At 46.3% G+C, this 15,425-nt stretch overlaps 7 protein-coding genes across 7 annotated transcripts; 5 read left to right on the top strand and 2 right to left on the bottom strand.

Annotated features, from left to right (window-relative positions):
• Positions 1-933: 933 nt before the first annotated feature.
• Positions 934-1,895, bottom strand: B0J16DRAFT_349370 (uncharacterized protein). Its single transcript, XM_046128895.1, has 3 exons — positions 1,436-1,895; positions 1,318-1,382; positions 934-1,260 (listed from the first exon to the last, which is right to left on the bottom strand). The coding sequence occupies exons 1-3, from the start codon at positions 1,830-1,832 to the stop codon at positions 1,219-1,221; spliced, it is 504 nt and encodes a 167-aa protein (XP_045979290.1). The 5' UTR covers positions 1,833-1,895; the 3' UTR covers positions 934-1,218.
• Positions 1,896-2,163: 268 nt separating this feature from the next.
• Positions 2,164-3,555, bottom strand: B0J16DRAFT_349366 (uncharacterized protein). The gene is made up of 3 exons (XM_046128894.1): positions 3,432-3,555; positions 3,244-3,377; positions 2,164-3,189 (listed from the first exon to the last, which is right to left on the bottom strand). The coding sequence occupies exons 1-3, from the start codon at positions 3,542-3,544 to the stop codon at positions 2,225-2,227; spliced, it is 1,212 nt and encodes a 403-aa protein (XP_045979289.1). The 5' UTR covers positions 3,545-3,555; the 3' UTR covers positions 2,164-2,224.
• A 269-nt stretch (positions 3,556-3,824) lies between these two features.
• Positions 3,825-5,265, top strand: B0J16DRAFT_186204 (uncharacterized protein). Its single transcript, XM_046122715.1, has 2 exons — positions 3,825-3,963; positions 4,046-5,265. The coding sequence occupies exons 1-2, from the start codon at positions 3,900-3,902 to the stop codon at positions 4,936-4,938; spliced, it is 957 nt and encodes a 318-aa protein (XP_045979288.1). The 5' UTR covers positions 3,825-3,899; the 3' UTR covers positions 4,939-5,265.
• On the top strand, positions 5,151-7,260 carry B0J16DRAFT_404838 (heterokaryon incompatibility protein-domain-containing protein; the record flags this gene model as incomplete). The annotated part of the gene is made up of 2 exons (XM_046132835.1): positions 5,151-5,496; positions 5,555-7,260. 2 exons carry the CDS (start codon positions 5,151-5,153, stop codon positions 7,258-7,260), a joined length of 2,052 nt encoding a protein of 683 aa, XP_045979287.1.
• A 1,300-nt stretch (positions 7,261-8,560) lies between these two features.
• B0J16DRAFT_404832 (amino acid/polyamine transporter I) lies at positions 8,561-10,060 on the top strand (the record flags this gene model as incomplete). The annotated part of the gene is made up of 3 exons (XM_046132834.1): positions 8,561-8,979; positions 9,028-9,631; positions 9,680-10,060. Coding segments are annotated over 3 exons (1,404 nt in total), but the record flags the coding sequence as incomplete, so codon positions are not given.
• A 331-nt stretch (positions 10,061-10,391) lies between these two features.
• Positions 10,392-11,540, top strand: B0J16DRAFT_404829 (uncharacterized protein). The gene has a single exon (XM_046132833.1). The coding sequence runs from the start codon at positions 10,428-10,430 to the stop codon at positions 11,400-11,402; it is 975 nt and encodes a 324-aa protein (XP_045979285.1). The 5' UTR covers positions 10,392-10,427; the 3' UTR covers positions 11,403-11,540.
• Positions 11,541-12,022: 482 nt separating this feature from the next.
• B0J16DRAFT_364916 (uncharacterized protein) lies at positions 12,023-14,858 on the top strand. Its single transcript, XM_046129971.1, has 5 exons — positions 12,023-12,304; positions 12,363-13,082; positions 13,131-13,444; positions 13,495-13,833; positions 13,885-14,858. The coding sequence occupies exons 1-5, from the start codon at positions 12,140-12,142 to the stop codon at positions 14,423-14,425; spliced, it is 2,079 nt and encodes a 692-aa protein (XP_045979284.1). The 5' UTR covers positions 12,023-12,139; the 3' UTR covers positions 14,426-14,858.
• Positions 14,859-15,425: the final 567 nt, after the last annotated feature.

The following is a 15,425-nucleotide window of genomic DNA, read 5'->3' as shown; positions in this document are numbered from 1 at the left end:
TCTCGGTATATCAATAACGTCACTTCTAAAACACGGCAGCATAAGAAGCGGCAAGAAGAAGGATTCAGCCAATACAATACCACGAATTGAGACAGATACCACGATCGTCTGTCTCAGTTGCCTATCGCAGAGTTGCTGTTAACCCGCCATTACGAGCAGATACCCCTCTTGATTCCTCAATATTCGATCTAGATTGCAGAACCAGATCGACCGCAGGATTGGCAGAAAAACGGGAGACAATGAATGATCGGCACTGCAACCAAGGGTCTTAGCTAGCATTGACGTTCCGGCTTTCTCAACAACCTCACTCTTGGTCTTCAACCTAGTTGCTCAATCATCCCAATTTTAAGCATAGTTGTATGTCTATCCGCTACAATGTGAGTGGAGGGTAATCCAAGTCGTCTACCAGTCCACCATCGTCTGAAGGTATCACCCTAGAGGCCAAGGACATCAATCCTCAATGCGTGTGTTCCTTGTGATGTAATATCATGTTCCCAAAGAGCTTGATTGCCATTGGTTGAAAGATGTCTCACCCAGCACGCTCTAATCGCATCGGTGACATTCTATCCCCCGCCTCCTCCTCATCATATCTGCAGATCAGCTGCGAGTTACTTACTTGATCTCCTAGGTCCCTCCGTAGTTGCCGTGGGATATCCAGCCTCTAACCCCAGTAAAATCCACTGTTTGCCGAAGATGAGGGTATTTATGGATCTGCGGCCGACATCAGCGTAAAGCAGAATTGGTTCGGGTTATCATAGTAGCAACTCTGAACTTTAACATTAGTACTGTGTAAGAAGACGACTTGCTTATCCTCATGATCCAACTCCCGGCACTGCCACTTGTGCTAAGTTTCTCTACTATTGCAAAGCCACTCCTTGTTTATGCGCTGATGCCGTAGCTACGTTTTACCAGAGATGCTATTAGGCCCAAAGCCTCAATTTTGAAAGTTTTTATAATTACAAAGATGTATATTAAAACAAGATACAGGCTTTACAATTAAGGTCTTCTCTCTTCCTAGCTACCGGAAACCAAGATGCAGTGGCGACAGGAGGTTTAAAGCTAGTGAACACTTTATACCGCAAAGGCCTAAGCATATGGAGTGTAAGTACAGTGATGGTTAGAACTAATAATTTGGCGACTGGTGTGAAAACATATGTTTGATATCCCGTCAAGATGTATCAGGTTGTAAATACGTCAGGGAAAATAATTAAGATCAGGTTATTCCCGGACTCGCGTGCAACCGATTGAAATCAAGCCACCCTGTACGAAAGCATCAGCAGGGTTTACTTGAACGTTTTCCAGGGGCGCGTTACTTACATGAGAGTTGTCGCTACAGCAAACGGGTGTCTGGTTGCAGGCACCAATGTCATCGATACGTGAACCTGATAGTACAGGTTAGTTATGTAGGGTACTGTTGGCAGTCGGAAAATCTCACATGTTGCTCCCATTAAAGTGTCTGGATTCTGGATAACAATACCAAGTAATCCTATCAAGAGACTAACCACTGGATCACTTGAGGTTCCAACAGTGTTGCAGCATTGCAAAGCGGCTGGTGCACCGCAAAATGGAGCTACTGCCGCTGTGGATGTAACAGCGGCGATTGACTCTGTTGTAGATTCAGCTTCGGAAGACGTTTGAGATGCAGATACAGTCTCATCTATAGGCAGAGTCGTTGATGAAGGAATGGCAGAAGTGAAAGAATAAGGAACGGTTGAAGTTGAGTCAAAAATCGCCGTGGTTGTTTCAGCGCTGATTTCGGAGCTCGATGGTCGGCAGGGGCTCGCTGATGCAACTCCTACAGCGATCGACACTGTCAGGATGGAAAATCGCATTTTGACAGATAAATGAGTGGCTTTGAATAATAAGATCTGGAATAAAAGTTGTTGGGTTTGTTGGGTTTGAATGAAGAAAAGATGAACTGTATATCGTTTTGAGTACGCAGTATCCGGAGATAAGGGGCTTTGTAGCGACGGGACGCTAATGCCAATAGTTTCCCAATAGTGTCTGTCACTAGCCTAGATTGGTTCTCGGAGCGAAATGACCTGTAAGTTCTGGCCTTGTCATTGGATCGGAGCTTTTAGCCCTTGCCCCATCGAGGGACAACGACTTTACGAATTTCAAGTGCTTTTGATCAGCTCTTTGCAAACTGAAAGAGACCCATTTAGCGATATATCAGTCCACCACAACGGTTAATATAATGCACCTAGATCTTACATTGACATCCCTATCTCAGCGGCAAACCAGACTTCTCATAGGCCATATCAATCATCCTTGCCTGAGCAATGCTATCTTCATGTTTGACCCAGAGCCCTGACCCTTCTCTCCCCCGGACACAATTGACAAACTGTTCCAGTTGATGACGATAAGAATTCCAAAACGGTTCCCCCGGTTGATCTTTACCGGCATCCTTAAATGTGTAGATTTTCTTGGACTTCCTTTCTGTCCATTTTCTTAAGGTTTTGCCGGCGGTATTGTCACGAATTGTGTATTCATCCTCAATATCGATGCGATGCCAGAAGGAAGAGATCAGAAAGTTGTGGAGGATGAGCTTGCGACGGTACGACTTGGTCTGATTGTCTGGGATGTCTGCCTGTTCGATGTTGACTTCTTTGTGCAAGACAGAAATCTTAAACGTGGGAAAGGTGGTAACTGGAGCGCGTAGGTCAATTACGGCGTTGCCAATTCGACCACCAGGAAATCGAAACACTGCCTCCGCGGCTTCATCACAAAGTTCGTGCGGAGGAGGTGGGGTTCTAGTCTTGCAACTTGTACACTCCACCGGCTCATCACCCATGATCTTCCGCAGAGCATAGAGTGGATATGTACCCAGCTCCAGTAAACACCCACCACCGAGTTCGTAGTCGAAACGAATGCCACCTTTGGGGATTATATAACAGGGCAGCTTTGCAAAGGCATCAACTTGGTCAATGTTGGGACTATCCACCAAGGTAAGGAAATATTGCCATGTGGGCTGGAAGCTGAAATGTATCGCTTCAACAAGAACTGGGGCATTGGGGTGTTGAAGCAATGGAGATCTGAACAAAAGTTCAGACTGAGCCGCATTGACTGTCGCTGGTTTTTCGATGATAACATGCTTTCCTTTTGATATTGCTTTCAAGGCCCATTCGCAATGCAAGCCGGCTGGGAGAGGGATGTAAACTGCGTCAATGGAAAGATCGTCCAGAAGCGCTATAAAGGTAACGTTAGACTTTCACCGATGTAAACAGGCAAGAAAATGAGTACCATCATAGGAATCAATGACTTGGGGAATGTTGTGTTTTCGAGCATACTCTTCCGCTCTCTTTCTGTCTCTGGCTGCGACAGCTTGGATGATCACTTCTGGATGGGACTGGGCAGGATGGATAATGCCAGACGGCCTGCCTCCAATTAGTATCCGGAATCCCAACTTTCGTTGTTGGGTCTAGTCCTACCCTATGTTTGCTGCACCAAGAATCCCGAATCTCAAAGCATTATCATGCTTGGGTGGAGTTGGAGGAGAGGAAGACTGCCAGTTACGGTGAAGAAAGCCAAAGATTGAAGCCATTATAAAAATTAAAGATGGCAGAAAAGTTTAAATGGTAAAATACTAAGGGGGTCCCCAACATACTTAAGTCAGTGTGATTTTCAAGATGATCTGCTTTGGAGGACCAGGTGCAAGCTCCCACAACCTGACATTTTTACCCGTTTGGACCTAGCGCTGAGTGCGGACGTAGGAGTAGAATCTGACATTATTTCCGCTTCCAGCTGACTCCGACGGACGCGGCCTACTCTGACCTTCCGACGTCACATCAGCTCATACGCTTAAGGACAATAGCTACTACCAACTTCATCTACAATTGTATCTCTACCTAGCAGCATCGTACGAAAGCGCCTTTCCAAACTAAGCTGGGACTCGATCAATGGAACTCCATCAGGTTGACACTCGGAAGAAGATCAAGAATCGTATTTATAAACGGGCGTCGAGTACGTCCACCTTACTATTCTGATCCTGCTAAATAGCTTTGGCAAACTTTTTGCAATAGAGATACTGATTAGTCTCACACAGGATTGCGAAAGGGTAATGTCAAGTTGAACAATACTTCAAGTCAATGGTCTGTGCACCGTTGGCGGCTTGATGAGGTGTCACTTGACTTAACCATATTGCCACCTAATACCGTTGGTACAGAGCGCCCCGATCAATCCAGCTCACAATCTTCCGGTCCGTCGGATGATAAGCAACGACCTTGGAAGCCGTCGGAGCAAAGCGCGCCACAGATATGGTTCCCTCTTCCATACGATAATCTGCTCCACCTGGTGGAGTTCAATGTCCTTCGAGCCCTGTTGCAAAACAAGTACATGGTCGATTATCTTACTATACCGTGCCAAGTACCAGGCCCTCACTCTCAAACCTTCATCAGCAACCCAGCTGTGCTTAGACATTCGACTATCCTGCCTGTGCATCCGGAATGCTCTGGTTCATTGGCGCCAACGTTATTACAAATGAGCGTCAACCACTTCTCGTGGATTGACAGTCTCCCATGTCCTGTCATGCGAGAGAACATTATAAGACACGAGTTTGAGTTTAGCCATGCCGACTTTGTAAAGGACCTGGTGGGAAGCTTGATGAACTTGCAGATATTTTACCGGCCGCCTTCACTTTTGAAATCCGATCCCGCCTTTATCGACATGACTGCTCAGACAGGCCTCATGATTTGGGGAGAACCTTATTTGGTGTCTAGCTGGGAGATGACACCGGGGTTTATCAGGAAATGGGGCTGGATGGTAAGGAACTGCTATGAATTACTTAGTTCTACAAACCAGTGGAGAGAACTAAGAGGCGAGGGGCCTCTTTCTTCTGCAGACAATTGCACTTTTGAAGAAACAGGACAGGTGACTGACGTAATTGGTTCATGGGAGTGGATACCTAATCCGGAATGGGATACTGAACAGAGCACTTAGTAATGAGCGCGACAGTTGGGGTCGTAAGCTGTCAGGCTATTTAACTCGATGAGATATTTTTCAGATGGCGACCCCTCATACAACCTAAGACATGAACCACGCCTCTTGCTTCTTCTGACCGCACACGCTGTTTATCCTACATCGGTTCATCATATCCTCATTTACGGCGGAACTTCAGTGGCAAATCAGATTTCCGATTCACTACTCCAATCATGTCCGAGACCATAAACAATACGCGACAAATGCTCTTGAATCGAGATCGAGTATGCCCTGTTTGCAGAAAAATGTTCACTGGCGTGCGCCCAGCCTTTATCGATGAGACTCCACGTGAACAAAGCTGGGAACAACTCCAGGCTGCTGCTACAGCCGGATGCTACATCTGTAGATGGATCTACTATATGGACCGGCACCGCAAGGCTCCCACGCAACCTCGACAGTACAATTCGAGTTACAAGATTGAGTTTACAGGAGACGATCTCACTTATTTAAGCTTCGTGCGAATCAAGATCGATGGTGCATACGATTTAGTTCTGGGCTTCTTACCAGTTACAGAGACAGGTGTGTATGTGTGACATGGTTATGGATTTAGCTCAGGAGACTGAACCACATCACTCAGTTACTGAGCCTCCCTGTATAACTTTTGAACCCATTGACTCCGCAACAACCGAGAACGCAAGAAAGTGGATCGACGAGTGCAAGACGAACCATGAGCATTGCCGGGTACCCAACCGTGCTTTCCGTCCTACGCGACTAGTCCATATCATCAATTCCAACTGGGCAAGACTCATATCATCAGCCAATCTTCCACCGGATGAAGAAGTGAAATATGTTGCGTTTTCACACTGCTGGGGTAACGTAAAGAGGATGGAATTAGAGAAAAAGACAGCCAGTCAGCTTTTTACGGGGTTTGGGACGGACGCCCTTCCCCAGACATATCAAGATGCAATAGCTACATGCGTTCACCTGCGCTATAGGTTTATTTGGATTGATTCTCTTTGCATCTTCCAAGACTCGCGCTCCGACTGGCAGCAAGAGGCGACTATGATGGGTTCTGTATACGCCAATGCCGACCTGAACCTATGTGCGGCAAGTGCCGTTGACAGTTCACAAGGCATGTTTCCCGACCGAGATTACAGCCTACTGACACCGTTGGATATCACTAGCCAGTGGACAGGAGAAGATGAGAGAAGACTTCGTCTAGTCCCACTTGATTTGTTTTATGCTGATGTATCCCTTTGTCCACTTCGCCAGCGCGCTTGGGTTTTCCAAGAGTGGTTTCTTTCGAAACGGTCCCTTATCATTGGCGGTATGCAGGCTTGGTGGCAATGTCGTGGCAAATTGGCATGTGAGACCTTTCCAAATGGTGTTCCCGATGAGACTGGTGTTTCCAGATATTGGAAAGCCGAGGCAGGGGGAATGAAGGAAAAAGGAATGGAAATGACCTCTGGCGATTTGTGGTTATCCATTACCGCGATGTATGCCAACACAGCTTTGACAAAAGAAGAAGATCGATTAATGGCCTTTGCCGGAGCGGTACAAGCGTTCAGGGCTTCTCACAAGTCAAGAAGCAGATATGTCGCGGGCTTTTGGTACTCGCAACTCCCGTGGTCACTCGGCTGGGCAAATTCAGGAAGGAAAGCGACAACAACGCGATCAAACACTTACAAAGCTCCGTCATGGAGTTGGCTTTCGCTTGACGGTCCTTACGAACTGTCGATGCCTACGGAAGGGAACTATTTGGAAGAGAATGATCTGGAGCAATGTTCACTTGAGGACCTTTGGTTGCATTACCTGGATGACTCGCATGATACGGGCCTATTACGTGGAGGCGCTATACAACTGCGCGGTTATCTCATTGGGCCCGCTACCAAGAATCCTAACGGGGGTCTGAGTGAACGCTTTGTTACCCATACGTATTGCGAGGATTTCGTGGAAACCGACCGAGTTGAGTACTGGTGTGGTGATGACAAGGTTGAGCTTCAGATAAGATTTGATGAGGAGGATCTAAACCATACTCCCATTGTTTCATACCTTGACAACCTGCAACCAGGCTACAAACAAGGCCTCGTCGAAGGCGCAACGAGGCAAGCTATTTCCCTTGAAGATGCTGATGGTCTGATATATCTACTCCAGACACACTCCGAACTCGACCATGAAGCGGAGAAAGGACTGGTGGAGGGCATTATCCTGTATCAACCGCCTCATCAGGTTGGCGTGTTTCATCGTATAGGCTGTTATAGGGTTTTGACTTCTGATAGTAAACTGGGCCGATTGAGGACACTTGGAGATCGGTATTCAAGACGCTCTGTTCTCATTCTATAAGTATTATTAATTTTAAATAACAGTATTGGTTACCTACACAGGACAGATCAGGTTTGGAGAGGGTCTTGAGCACTACCATCTCAATTATGTCTGCACTCGAGACTGTCCTAATTGGCTGATAGAAATGGTCTTTAAAGGTAACTTAATAGGATTTGCTTTTTCAGACTTGGTAAATCTAGTTAGACCCTGCATTCTCTAATCTGTAGCAATTTTTATCTTCACTTTCACACGATTTTGTTGCATGGATCTCACAGCCGTGTCTTCTACCATCGACTCTCTGTGAGTTTGCACATCGTCAGGGCCCAACTGTCCAACGTTATCTAAGGATCGAGACAGCATTTCTATCATGGTGTCAAGCTTGTTGCTGAACTGATGCTCCCACTCCTTCGTGGTCTGTGAGTTGCGCCTAGATAGACAGTTTGTAAGTTTCGTAGTAGATAATACATCGGGAGATCTTAAGATTACCATAGAGCAGATGTGATTGCCATCTTCATGTCGCGATGCACTCGTGAAGACGCTCATCAATCCTGCTAATGTCCTCCCGCCGCCACCCAAGCCACTCAGAGCCTGATTGGGAACTATTCTTCGCTACATTGTAAGTGGAAGGTCCCCGAGAAGAAGATCACGACTGTCGCAGAGACCACGCTAATAGAGTGCAGTCGTCGCGTCTAAACACATTCAATAGTATCAGGGTAGGTGGACCCGGAAATGGGGCCGGGAATAGTGCTCGGAGATACACACGATAAGATAAGATAAGGCTCGAGACTGAGCTTCTTCCGTATGAATTTCATTATCTCCTGCAATCCTCTAGTTAAAAGTTAGGTCTTCCTGCTTCCTAGATAGAAAAATAACCCTTTTTGAGATTCTTTTCTACATGCTAGATTCAGTGCAATATAACCAGTCATCACATGATATAGTTCTGTTAGCTCTTGAAAGAGGAGAACATAGTAGTAGCAAGGGCTAGATTAACGGCATATAAGCTACATGCAATAATATCAATAAAATAGCATATAAGTCACCAGAGAATAATATCACCCCGAAATGCAAGTCGCAATTTGGCTGTATTATTACACATGAGTATATAACCACACGTGGTGAGTGACTGTAGTCATCCCTCCAATCACGCCATTGATATCACATCTTGCGAAGCCTCTTATCTAGCCCATCACAAGCTCCAAAACACCCAAATGTCTCTCCCCGAAACGCGAAACATTATTAATACAGAGATGACGTCTTACTGTTTCTTACATTTAAAAAAGCAGCCCCTCTTTCGAGAAAATAAATCTGTAGTACACACATCATGGCCGACCCAACAGCAGCCCAGTTGCTGCATTCGCAACAAACCTCATATAAATCAATATCTCCGCATCAAGATGGCGAAACGGCGGAGGGTATCCAGCCCAGCCGCCATGTAGAAGACGACGTCCTCCCCGAAACATCCACTATCGGCCGCAACCTTTCATGGCAAAGCGCCTACGTCATCGTCATATCCCGCGTCGTCGGCAGCGGCATCTTTGCCACGCCCGGCACAATCGTCCAGTCCGTCGGAAGCCCTGGTTTGGCTTTGTTGCTCTGGCTCCTCGGTGCCTTCATCGCGGCGTGCGGCCTTGGTGTATCTCTCGAGTTTGGCTGCATGCTACCCCGGTCGGGAGCCGATAAAGTCTACCTCGAGTTTGCGTACCAATGGCCCAGGTTGCTCGCTTCGACGCTCTTTGCCATGTATGCGGTGCTTCTAGGATTCACGGCGAGTAATTGTGTTGTGTTTAGTCAATATGTTTTGTTTGCGCTCGGGGTTGACAAGCCGAGCGATGAGTTGAGGAAGAGTCTTGCTGTGGGACTGCTTACGTTTGTGTGCGTTACGCATAGCATTTTCCCCAAGGCTGGGATCAAGATACAGAATATCCTGGGCTGGGTCAAGATTGGCATCATAGTATTTATGATCCTCTCCGGCTTCTACGTTGTCATTATCCGACCGGATACAAGCGCTGCTCCGACTGGACAACTCGCATGGGAGCATTTATGGGACGACAGCAGCTGGAGCTGGGGCGTCATTGCAACCAGTCTCTTCAAAGTCTTTTACTCGTTTGCTGGTCTTGACAACGCAGCGAATGTTATGAACGAGGTCAAGCATCCGGTGCGGACGTTGAGATCTGTCGCCTTGACTGCGCTGGTCACGTCATGTGGTTTGTACATGCTTATCAACGTGGCATACTTGTTGGTTGTGCCAATCGGGGAGATTAAAGAGAGTGGTGAACTTATTGCTGCGCTCTTTTTTGAGAGGTTATTTGGAGAGAGCTTTGGACGGATTGTTCTCCCTACTGCTGTAGCTCTGTCTGCGATTGGCAATGTTATGGTTGTTGCTTTCGCTATGGTACGTACATCAGCAACAAGATGTGTTGATACTGACCGTGACTACCAGGCGCGTACAAAGCAAGAGATTGCGCGACAAGGCTTCATCCCATACTCTTCTATCCTGTCTTCCTCCCGACCATTTAATTCACCCATGGGTGGATTCGTCATACACTATATACCATCATTTCTCGTCTTGACCCTCCCATCGTCTGACACGATCTACTCATTCATCCTGAATATCGACGGCTACGCGGGGCAACTGATCGGTCTAGCCGTCGCCATCGGTCTTGTCAAGCTTCGACTACAGCGTCCAGACCTCAAGAGACCGTTCAAGGCGTGGATGCTCGCTGTCGGGTTGAGGATAGCCATGAGCTGCGCCTTGATAGTGGCTCCGTTCTTCCCTCCACAGGGTTACGAGGGTGACGGGTTTTACGCCATGTATGCTGTGTTTTCATGGGTCATTGTGGTAGTTGGCGTGGTGTACTGGTATTTGTGGACGATTGGCGTACCGCGTTGGCGAAGAACAAAGTTGGAAGAGGAGACAGATGTGTTGGCTGACGGGACAACTATTACAAGACTTAGATATAAATCATAGAGATACACACTCAGATAAATCAATTATAGATCCTGTCTTGTTCCCAGGCACTATAGCTGAACCAATGATACCTAACCTTTCTGACTCAGTAAATCCACCAAGACCCCGCACTCTTCGATCACAGCAATTTCTATTTCTACTTATACAGTCACTTGTCTGGTCGCGCTCTACTGCACTACTCTCCTGTTCTCGTACCTAAAATCCCAAAACACTCAGGATAATGATCAACGAGAATGAAAAGTATTTTTGCCTCAGTGGAGATATACCCGTTGGCGGACCCAGTACCTGGCATGTTGTCAATTGGGACCACAGACGGGTAGTTTCCGTGACGATGGATGGAGAGCAAGACGACGACGCACTTGCGATTGAACATTATAGCCGCCATAGCGAAGATCTATCTCCAGAGGTCTACAGGATATACGTGTCTGAGACTGGCGCGATTATCACAAAGTATATCGATGCCAAATACGATATGAACTACTGCATACACTACCCATCCTTGGAAGACGCGGTTGTACCTGAAGAAATTCAGACAGTACGGCGAGACGAGCTTGAAGAGCTTGAGAGGCTTGGTCCAGATGCAGACCTTGTTGCCTACCCCCCACGCGGAGGTAATTTCGCAAAAAGGGTAAACCCCGGCCCCTTGTCCCGACGTGTTGTGCTTATTGATCTGTTAAATAACCTATTAGCAGGTTGTCTTCAAGTACTACTTCCTCTGGCAATATGCCAAGATATCGCGCCACGCAATCAACTTGTTGACGAGACAGCAGACTCAATCATGCTCTTTGACTTCAACTATACGACTCAAATTAGTCATATACCTAATGAAGGAGAAGCTTATGTCGAGGATCGCAACGATGTCAAGGGCGTCATATTTACCATTTATGAGATCATCACCCAGAATTATAATGTTCGGAGTATACCTCACGAAGATCAGAGCCTAAGTGATCTTGAGGCAAAGTGGGCAAAGCACCCAGATGTCAAGTTGGACCAACCCGTTGAGTCATATCAGCTCTTACTGCAAGAATGGCAGAAGCGAAGGGAAGATCCCATGGAAGCAAGGAATGCTTCAAACACTCTCAACTGGCCATCAATGCCCAAGCCACCACAGAAGACCATCTGTCTCAAAAAGGTGAATGGGGAGGAAACTCAGCTCACAGTAGATAACTTCTATGAGAGACGGCAGGATGTGTAGACAAGGGGTGATAAAGCTTTAAATTGGGAACGCCCGCCACAGACAGCTCTTTCCAAGGGGACTAGAGTGCTTTCCACTGGCGAGATAATTTATGCATAGCATTCAGCTGTCTTGAAGGCCCAAGAGCCTAGACTCCATTTAATGCAAGGATAGATGTTTCGCAAAGTCTTAACATTTACAGTTCCAATAATAGTATACTTGAAATTTCTAAGATGTAGCTTATATATAGAGTTGCTAGAAGGTTTAAGTATATTATATATGTATCATCTAGATAATTAAACCCACACTGCTACTGGCCGTCAAGCATGAACGCTTCTTATCAATAATAATTATTGAGTTGAATGATCTAACTTGATTGTAACTTTTAGTAAATCTGATAAGTTACATGCAGTAGAATAATGTTTGGATTTCTACCTTATTATAGTCAGAGTGTTTAGTCTCAAAACTCCCAAGCGGTATTGGAACTAAGTAAATTGAAATAAGAACAAATACAACAAGGAAACTGTCCTGTAGTAAATTATTTCTTTGACTAGAGGATGGAAGCTCATTGGTTCATGCAAGCTTATTAAGTGAAAAGTCCATTAGTAAGGTGGGGTACTTTCACGCTAACTTTACCACTTCCAATCCCACCAACTTGCCACATTTCATTTGCTCTCTTGTCGGTCCCTGGTTGGAGGTATTAATCAGGTCAAGTGGTTGAAAACTATATGCATTTGCACATATGACGTAAGATTGAAATGTCAGATCAAACTCCTCGGCCGTTACGCCGTTTGCTGCCATCAACGACGTCACACCGACTCGCCCCGCAGGGTCAATCGAGACCAACTACCTCAGCTACGCTCCCAAAGCTACGATCTTCCGTGTCTGTTGCCTGTCAAGGATGTCGGGGGGCTAAAGTGAAGGCAAGAATCTTGGTTCCAGCAACGTGTGGCAGCAGCTAAACTCGAAACTGTGACACAGTGCTCTGGTCATAGACCTTCATGTCGTCGTTGTGAAAGTCACCGGCTCGCATGCCACTATGCGACAGCGCCGGGAGAGACAACATCCAAGGCTCTGAAACGGCAATATCAGGCTCTGAAAGCCACCGAGGCCAACCAAGAAAAGATATTCGACCTTTTAACCACTCTTCCCGAGGCAGAGGCTCAGCAGGTCCTATCGAGATTGAGATCCGGAACTCCCGCCGAGACCATTCTCAATCTGGTCATGGCTGGGGATGCGTTGGTACAGCTCGCTATTGCACCAGAATGTCAGTTCCGGTATAAACTCTTATACAAGACTCAAATGCCTCATGAACTCCTCCACGATAACCCATATCTAGATACCCTTATGTACCAGGGTGCCTTGCTCTACTCTCAAGATGACATTCCAGTGCCTGTAACATCTCCCAGGGTACACAATGCGAATATATCAGTCCACAGTAATTCTCACAATGCACCCTACCTGATGCCGTTCCATGCGGCACACGTTGTGGATCCACTTCTCAGCGACTGCAAACCGTCCCTCTGGACTTCTGTTTGCAAAGACGATGTCTTAATGAGAGATCTCCTTGGAGTCTGGTTTCTCTGTGAATATTCATTCACATCTGCCTTTCAAAAAGACTATTTTCTAGAAGATATGATAGCGCCCAGGAGGGACTTTTGCTCCGAGTTGTTGGTTAACGTTGTACTCGCCTACTGCTGTGTAAGTTCAATTGTAATAATATGATTATTGCGAACTGACATAGTTCAGACCTGCTATACGCCATTGCCGGACCGCGCTGAGTACTGGAATCCAAAAACTCTTACCTACCGTTTCATTGCTGAAGCGAAACGTCTTTGGGAGTTAGAGGCTCTAGAACCGTGCATAACAACCGTCCAGGCCGGTATCATCTTGAACGTATTCTATAACCTGTCTGGCCTAGACGAGATAGGCCAAGCTTATAGAGTCAGTTCAGTGTCTATGGCAAACAAACTTAACCTTTTCAGTGGTTGTACTCCAGGGCCAACTGAAAGAATACGCAGGGGCAATTCCTTTACAGCTTGGGCAATCTACAAATGGGATGCGTGAGTCAGACTTTGTTGAAGGCATGTACACGTGATAACAATGGAAACAGGCTTGTAAGCTTTGCTCTTCAGCAAGGTCCACTTCTGACCAAGCCTCCTGCTGAGCCTCTACCAAACCCTGCAACCGATCCCCAATGGTATGGTGAGATTTGGGTGAAATACCCATCAAACACACACCTGACTCCATTCCTGTTCAATTATCTCTTCAAGGCAAAGAGTGAGCTGCGTATTATCATGCAGAGGTTCTGTACTATGTCATACGCACGAGGCATTAAAATTCAGGCCAAGGAGGCCTACGAGTTCTACACAGAGCTCAAGAGGTGGCAGGCTTACTTACCTGGTTGTCTTCAACCAAAAGGCATTGTTTTACCTGCTCAGTTGCAGTTACAGTAAGCCTCTTATCACATCCACCTGCTACTCAACCATGCTGACCTTTCAAGTTACTATCTACAGCATCTCATCCTTGCCATTATGGAGCCCTTGGATGATGCTGAGGTTACCGCAACATTGGAACATGAGCCGCTTCCCAAAGAAATTATAGCTGAAGCTATAAGGAACGTGCAAACCCTCCTTCGTCTCTACTATCTCCGTCACGGTTTTGAAGCCATGGACTCATTCGTCATTGTACCGCTTATATACATTAGCTTCAGAACTTTCGACATAATTAGCGACCAGACCCCACAGACTGATCTAGAACTTATGCGTTCAACTCTTATGCTAGTAGTGTACGGTCTGTACCATCAGAATCGAAATCATTACTTGTCTAAAGTTTTGTATCGAGTAGTTCGATCACGGATGCGACCGCAAGAGTTGAAACTTGTTAAAGAGGCCTTGGAGCTGGAGGAGGAGAATGCTGATCAGCTGGTTTTGAAGCAGGCTGTGCGAAGTCATTGGCCAGTCAGCGTTGTGAAGCGAAGAGAAGATCTAGCTGCACATTTGCTAACAAATCTCGTGGGTGAGCTGAATATCAATGAGGCATAGACCGCTTTCTGAAACGATCATTTGTGTTACTTTGCATCCAAAGTTTTCACAATAGAATATTGCCCCAACCAGGATGCAGTTGGTCAGTTTTTGGGTTAAATATCCGTTTCCCACTATGGGTGGGTCAAATTCCGGTAAATGAATTTCTCTCTCGACAGTGACAACTCATATAGATAGCTCTTGCCTGAGCCATGAAATGACCAGGCTAAGTGGCTTTCGCCTTCGTTGAACATTTGGATCCTGAAGATGGCTACGAGTGTTGACTAGCTATGGGTCTGGTTATAATTAGATATATAAATTGTACCTAGCTATCTTGGTAGAGGAGGGTAACCATTGCACTTGCCGATTGTGCGTATGCATCCCTGGTCGTATAATCATTATAACCTTCATGTAGGACGTCGGACGTTAATTCTATAGAAACCTGTAACTTGACTAGTACCTATAGCTATATATACTCTGAGCGCTGAGACTAGATCGTTACGATCCAGGACTATCAGTTCGAGCTATCACTATATGCGTATTATGTACCGTACCATTGCCGAGGTGACTACGCCAGCTTCCTGGCAGGTTTTGTACAAGAAATGGTCGGGATTCACAAACCTATCAGGCGTCCACAACACCTTTTTGGAACCTCTCACCACCCAAGCTGATGTTCCAGTCCATCCCAGTCTCAAGATATATGCAGACCATGTGGGCTTCTCACAAAACCTCATCGTTTTTTCGTCAAAACAAGCTAACCTATACCTTCAATACTGACGTCTACAACTCCAAAATTGATGTCTATCACTCTTCACGTTGGCCTGGTCACCGGATGGACGCCTTACAGTGACTGCGTCTCCAGACAAAATAATACAGAACTGGGATGCAGTCACAGGTGTTCAGAATCGAATTCGCGTAGATCTTCTGTTCCATTTGATTGTTGACCTTTGGACTGCGTCAAGCGATGACACTTTAACAATTAGGTGCATGAAATTCAATGCATTATGGAAGACCATTGGCG

Source organism: Fusarium flagelliforme (genome assembly GCF_020744385.1).
Source record: "Fusarium flagelliforme strain FIESC 12 MPI-CAGE-AA-0113 chromosome Unknown B0J16scaffold_7, whole genome shotgun sequence".
Taxonomy (NCBI): Eukaryota; Fungi; Ascomycota; class Sordariomycetes; order Hypocreales; family Nectriaceae; genus Fusarium; species Fusarium flagelliforme.
The sequence above is the reverse complement of the archived record's forward strand: the minus strand, read 5'-3'. Positions and strand labels throughout refer to the sequence as shown.